Source organism: Aythya marila (genome assembly GCF_965140915.1).
Source record: "Aythya marila genome assembly, chromosome: 11".
In the NCBI taxonomy this organism is placed as follows: Eukaryota; Metazoa; Chordata; class Aves; order Anseriformes; family Anatidae; genus Aythya; species Aythya marila.
In genome coordinates this window covers 2,416,288-2,423,279 of record NC_139052.1, presented here as the reverse complement: position 1 = coordinate 2,423,279, position 6,992 = coordinate 2,416,288, and the positions used below count along the sequence as shown (strand labels likewise).

General features: G+C 52.5%; 1 protein-coding gene across 8 annotated transcripts in view; it reads left to right on the top strand.

Moving 5' to 3' along the window:
- Positions 1-2,349: 2,349 nt before the first annotated feature.
- The window catches only part of MYO5A (myosin VA), a 102,038-nt gene continuing 97,395 nt past the window's right edge, over positions 2,350-6,992 (top strand). For 6 of the 8 annotated variants that reach the window (XM_082769357.1, XM_082769353.1, XM_082769356.1 and 3 more), the window contains exon 1: positions 2,351-2,634. In XM_082769357.1, the coding sequence (XP_082625483.1) occupies positions 2,608-2,634 (27 nt within the window). In that variant the 5' untranslated portion in view covers positions 2,351-2,607. Of the gene's footprint in view, positions 2,635-6,992 lie in introns of all 8 variants that reach the window. The other 2 variants (XM_082769355.1, XM_082769351.1) reach the window with 1 other exon arrangement.

Below are 6,992 nucleotides of genomic sequence, written 5' to 3'. Positions count from 1 at the left end.
TCCAACTCAGGATATTCTATGATTCTATGATTTTCTAGGAGTTGAACTATATGGCTGAAATTCCAGGGAAGCTTAAATGCCACAATGGGAGCTGTGGATTCTTCTGAACAAGAGGTCTGTTCTCAGGTGATGGGTTTTGTGCTGTTGAAAACACCTTCATGATGTTCCAGAGACTAGAGGAATCCTCCTAGTAGGATTAAGCATAAGCGAATCAAGGCCAGCTTTCTGCATGGGAATTTCATCATGTATCTTCATGTGCCATCTGAGATCTGTCTTTTCTGTAAGCCCAAAACCATGGAAGCAGGTCCCAGTTGTAACGGGAAGAATGGAAGCCTGGTATATAATTTTATCTCATCCTATGCATCTCTTACATTTCAGAGCTCTTAACTGATAACTGCAGTCAACACTGTCAGAAGCTAATCCTGTTTTCTACAGCCAGAATTTACAGGATTAATCCTTGAAGTGTGATGATATAGGAAAGGGTGGGAGGATCTTAGCCTTTGAATTCCTCTGTTACCTTTGTCCATCTTTCTAGTGAAGGTCCTTGGAGTAAAACCAATGGTCCATAATGGATATACAAACGCTTTTCTGTAAGAGTGGGTAGACCAATTCATTATGCCACATAAACCATCTCACGTTCTTTGTTACCAGTATGTATTATTTCTGTGCTTCTAATGATTTCCTGTCTTTATATGGCCAACAGAGAATCTACTCCTCGCTTATGGCACAATGTGACAATAACCAAATAGGGAAGCCTCATAGGATAGGACACTTAAAATCTTTCCAGCAAATACATGATGCAGGAGATACTTCTAAAAGTAGTAAGTAGTCAGTCTTACAAACAGGTTTCTTGACAACTTTCAGTGCCCCCAATTCCTGTCCTTAAGGACAGATTTGAAATCCTGGTTTATGCAAATTGTGTCAAATCATAGCATATTTTGGACTCAGATACCTATTTTTTGCTGGTGCTCGGCTCCTGAGCTTCAGCTGTAAATGGCTGATACAGTAATCCACAGTCCAAGTGAACTCCTGAAACGAGTGTCTTGAACAGAAAAAGATGGCATCCTGAAGAAAAGGTATTTAATAACGTGTATGAAGCAGCACACAGAGAGAACAGAACTCTGATATTTTTGTGGTTCATGCATCCAGTTCCTAGATCAAATCTGTTAAAAGGGGATGATCACACTGGAGCTCCCAACCACTTGTTCTGTAGGTACACGAGACACAACTGGCTTTGTGCTATATGGCTGTTTTGCCATAGGGTGCGCATGTGAAAGATGGCTTAGTGGCTTTGTAGTATAAATCTCCCTGTTTTGCCATAGGGTGCACATGAAAAGCAGCTGTGCAAACTTCTTAGGCAAAATCCTCACTCCTGACCTGGACATCAGTTCGAAGGAACCTGTTCTTGGCTTCTGCAAGGACTGACAGCAGTTCTGCTGATGGCAGCGTGCCTCCTGGGCTTGCACCAGTAATCGTGGCCGATAGTCCTGGGCATACTGGTAGAATATGGGAAGGATTTTTTGTTGCTGGTTTTGTTTGTTTGTCTGCTTTGATTCAATTATCATTAAATAGTTTCTAAACTCTCCCTGCAAAATAAACATTTTTTAACCTAATTTCTGAAGCCATTAACCTTGGTTTATTAGCTATGAAGATCACATATCTGCACCTAATACAAACAACTCCAGGTAGGGCTCCATGTTTTCATCCTAATTATTATTTTTTTTTTTTATTTGTGCTTGCTCCACTCTCTAAATGCTTTCACATAGCAGCAGCGATGCACAGCTAAATTTTAGCACCTATTGCACCATTTATCGGGGGAGTCGAGAGCTTTATTTTCGCTCCTGGCTATCAGCAACTTGGTGTGTGACTCTGGGCAGCTCGCCCATCTCTTTCATGGCTGGTTTTCTCCGTTGGTGCTGTTTTCTTTGACGCTCACAGCAGGTCTCTGGGGGAGGCCAGGTACTGCCCACTGAACACGAAGCTGTTGTTGAGAGGGTTGAATTTTGCGCAGAGATGATACCGATTAAAAACTCGAAGCATCTGCGTGGAGGTTGTGGCAAAAGCATCTGGTGCCTCTGGGTGTGTTTGGGACTGCAGGAGCCGGCGGGGCGCACACGCGAGAGGGGGAGAGGGGCTCGCCGCTGCCACGCCGGCACCTCCTGCCCCAGCGGGAGCTGCAGAAAGCAGCCGGCAATGACTCACAAAACCACCGAGCTCCCTGCAGCCCCAGCCGGGACGCGGCTTCTGCTTTTTATTTCATTCCCTTTTGACACGGAAGCCAACCCGGGGGGGGGGGGGGAGGGCTGCCGCCGTCTCTCTGAGGACGGTTCGGCGCCGCGGGGAGCTGCGTGCCGGGGGCCGGCCCCGTTTCCCCCGGGGGGCTCCCCTCGGCCCTCGCCCCTCCGCCCACAGCCCCCGAGGGCCGGGGCGGTGTCGGCGGGGCCGGGCCGCGGCTCCCCGCCCTCCGGGGGGAGGCAGCGCCGCCCGCCCGCCCGCCGCGCTCCCACAATGCACAGAGCGGCGGCCCCGCAGCCCGGCAGGTAGCGCCATGGCTCCCCGCCGCCGCCCCGCCGCCTCCTGAGCATCCTCCGCCCGCCGCCCGCCGCCATGGCGGCCTCCGAGCTGTACACCAAGGTAGGGCCGGCGGGAGGAGGGGGCCGCGGCCGGGCCCTCGGCTCCACGCGGGGCCCGCCCGGGGGCAGCGGGGCCGGGGGGGGCGCTGCGGGGGGCGGCGGCTGCGCAGCCCCTGCGGGCCCGGGCGGTGCCGGAGGGGGGGGGGGGGCTGCGCCCGGGGGGCTTCGCCTTGCGGGGGCCGGAGCCTCGCAGCTGGGCCCGCACGGCTCCTCCCCGCGGGGCCGGGGGCGGCCGAGCGCTGGGTTTGGGGTTTGTCCCCGGGCGATGGCTGGAAGGGCAGGGCAGAAGGGAAGGGGCGCCGGGCAGCAGCCCCCAGCACCGCCGGACAGCGCCTGAAGCCTCCCGGAGCTCTTCCCAAACGCCCGGAGCTCCGCGTGCGGCCGTCGGCACCGCCAGCAGCCTCGTGCGGTTCTCCTGAGGTAGCTCCCGGCCGCCTCCCTGTGCAGGGAGGGAGGGAAGGAGGCTGGAGGCCGCCTGCTCGTGGGGCGCGAGGGGCTCCCCGCGCTGGTCCCGCCCGGCCGTGGCATCACGCAGGGCCGCAGCGGATCCGCACGGTGCTCGTGTCGGGCGAGGGAGCGAGCTGCCTGCCCTACGGCGCCTCAAGCAAACGAGCGCACACGAGGCACCTCGTGGGTCCGCTCATGGACGAGTATCTCCACCAGCTGGCTTTGCAACGGGGAGGACGATCCTGTGCTGGCCTGAAGAGCAGCGGCACCGCGGAGCTGGTCCCAAGCTCTCGGCAGAGCTCAGCCATGTCAGGCGCTGCGTTGGAAAGTTGGTCTTGGTTTCTCTCTCGGTGAATGTCCTTACAACGGAATTGACCTCTCTCAGGAGGAGTTATTCAGAAAGACTTTATTTTAATTTCAAACACCGTCTGACCTTGAATTCACTTCCTAGATGGTTAAATCCTTCCTGCCCGAAAACCATGGGTGTCCTGTTGTCTCGGGGCCTGGGGAGAAGCTTGTGCCCCTTCCAGGGGCAGGGAAGGCAAACCTCCGAATCAGGCACCCGGCCAGGAAAGCTGCCAAGGGTTCACCAGAGCCTCTTTGCATTCTTCCCCTCGCTGCCTGCTTTTTCCCCAGGAAAAGCCTTCATGCTGCTTAATCGAGTCAGTACCTCCACACGTAGTGGCAACAGACCTCATCCTTGATGGAGTAACAGAAGTAATGGATTTATGGTCGTAGCGTGCAGCAGTTACACGAGCAAACACCAAGTAAAACCACTGCAGGTGTCATCCTCCAGGAGAGGACTTGCTGGATGACCAAGGTCAGCAAGATTGCTTCTGTGCTTTCCTCTCACACGAGAGGCTATTCTTGTCCTCTTTTGAGCCATACGTAGGCACAGAAAGCATGACTTTCACATCGTTTTTATGCTGGCAGGCGCAGCCAGGATCGTCATTCAGGACAGCTCCTTAAAGTACCACAGGCCTTCCACTGTAACATCGACCTCAGCATGTGGCATTACTGGCACATGCCTTTTGCTGGCGCGTGCAGCAGGGTATGAATTTGCAGAACGTCGTTACTGCGTGTGCCTCTGCGTGTCCTGAAGCACCGGAGCTGGATGCTCACCCTTGCTGGGGTTGTGCTGGTGGCTGTGTTCCTCCGAGCCCGGTGGAGGTGTCAGTCACCCTCCTCTCGCTGCTGGCAGCAGTGGGGCTCTCTGCTCTGCGCTACACCCGTCCAGCTCTGTTAACAACTGCTCTAAAGCCATCAAGCTTGGCGGCTTTGCAGGCCAGTGTAAACGTAGCACCCACCATCCCAACCACATGGGCCTTCTTGAAATAGTATAAAGGAAGCCGTACTTTCTCATGCTCAATTTTTTTTTTTTTTTGTTAGAAACCAGGGCTATGCGTTTTAAAAGAAGTCACGGCACTCCTATGAAAATCCCGTTCCTTTGATTCATGCAGGTGTATATTTAAACTCGGTGACCGTATAGACAGCCTCATTGTTGTGCATCCCTGTAGTTAATCTGGAAATTTGAATTGAAGTTAAAGGATTGGCACAAGCTAATTGTGAATAATGGGACTGAACCATGCTCTGCTTTGTGTTCCTGCTCCCAGCAATGCAGCAAATACGGATTCTGCTCGAAGGCTTCAATTTTGGGGCGCAGCAGTTCAAAACTGCTCCGTGGGTTGTGTCCCAGGCATTGTTATTAGATGTGTTTTGTGCTCCTGAGCTATGTTTCACTTGTCCTGTTGAGAAGCTGTCAATGGGAGATCAGTAGTCCTACTGTAAGGTAATTTTTGAAAGTTTTGGTTCTTTGACTTTGGATACAAACTGAGTAGAATTGGGGTGTGCTTCATGAGTAGTTGTAGCCCCACTGAACAGTACTCAGACGTAAGGGATCAGCGTTTCATAGCTGTTGACCAACAGCAGATAGGTATCTGCTTGGGCTGACCCATGAAAATCTGTAGGGACCATCTGGGCCATGTGTTGGCTTTTGTCTGCCTTCCTTGGAAATGAAGAACAAGTGAGAATGCTTTACCCAGCCCTGGGCCTCATCCGACTCCTCTGCCCTGGCCGCACCACCACTTGCAGTGACAGACTTCATGGTCTTGCGTTCGGGTTTGTGCAAAACCATCCTTGGCACGTGCTCATTACCTGCACACTGAAGTTAAAATAGATCAGGCACTGTGTTCATGCCTCCGCTTTTCAGATTGGAATGGAGATTCAGCATCATGAAGTCGTTTTTGTTCTCCATTTTCTTCCTTTTCTCCCCTGGTTTGAGCTGTTCCTGCTTTATGCTGTGTTCTCCTACAGCATGTTGCTTTGCCCTCTTCGGGGGATGTCAGTGTTGGTTTTGTATGGCTGGGTTCAGCATATTTATTTATTTTTCAACTCATTTGTTCATTTCATCCTTGCTGTTACCAATACTTCCTTCCCTTTCCAGCATCTTGCAGGCTGGGGCAGCTAGCCGGTCCGGTTGTGGTTAAAGGGGGCAGAAACGGAGCACCAAGGGAAGCCCTAACCAGTTCTCACTGCAGGCCGGCGGCCTGGGCAAGCTGAACTCAGGGCCAGCCTTCAGTTCTGGTGCTCTGTCCTTGAAACGGTGCAGGCTGGGGGTTTGTAGCGTTACACTGACTTAGGGAAGTGTCGGAGGGAACTGCACAGGACAAAAAGCCGCTTGTGCAGTTCCCAGCGTCGCAAGAAGCCTGCTGTGGCGTTGCCGGCACTGTCTGCGGGCAGCTGCCTCAGTCCTGAGGACAGGGCCTTGACGTGTTTGGAGTTGGCTCCCTCGCGCCATGCTCGCTCCTCAGCACTGGGCCCGACTGCAGGCAGCTTCCCACCGGGGTGCTCCTCGCCTGGGTGTAACGCTTTGTACGCGGTGAGCCTGGCGTAGAAATCAGAGGTACTGGGCAGCAGTCGCATCTGTAAGTGATGGTAGGCTCTCATGGGGTATTTGCTACTCTGTCTCTGCCTCTGGTCTTCAAAAACTAACACAGCAGCAGCGGGGACATTTCAGGCGCCTTTCTGCTTTGGGGACCTGCCCTGCTGCTGGAGTAAAAGTGGTGGGAACGGAGTGTCACAGCTGTGTGCAGCAGCTCTGCTCCCCTTGCCCGTAAGCAGAAGGCGCTGGATTATGTAATTACCCAGCTGTCTAACGATGCTTGCTTTAGCCTGAGCTTGATGTTTTGGTATGTTTTTGTAAAAAATAAATAAATAAATAAATAAATAAATAAATAAATAAATAAATAAATAAATAAAAGCCTGTGGTCAGACACCAGCCACAGGGAAACTGAAAAAACCCTTAGTTTTTCACCAACACTTCTGTGATACGTCAGCAATTTATCATTCTTGGTACAAGAAGCGTGAGCCTTGGGAGGCAGAACCGGTGAGGGTCAGAGCCTGAGCCAGTTCCACTGCAGAGGGCCGGGGAGCAGAGCGTCCCACGTCCCCTGGCCCACAGCGTGCTTGGGGACACACGGTGTCACCCTCGGCACGGGGCCACGGCCAGGTGGCTCCAGGCTGCTCGTGAAAGCTTCTCTCGGTCCGCAGGTGGTTTTTGGGAGGGTGCATCCCATGGGCATAATGCAGCACTGAAAGTGGAGCATCACTGGGAGATCATTTTGGGGGAGAGGAGACACAACCTTAAACTCAAAATAATAGATATGTCTTTTGGTACAGACCTTATCTTGAAAGCTCTGTGAATTTTCTTTATTGCATGTAAGAAGAATTACGAAGCTCCCATTTGTAATAATTGGTCATTTACTTAATTCTCCAAGTCTCGTGTTAAAATATTTACTTTAATTAGTGGATTATGTGAGGTCCCCTGCAAATTTGTCAGCAGTCCTTGCACAGTAGCAATGTCTGTGCACTGAGCTGCCACTGGTTATTGTCTGTCTGTTTCTACTGCCTTGA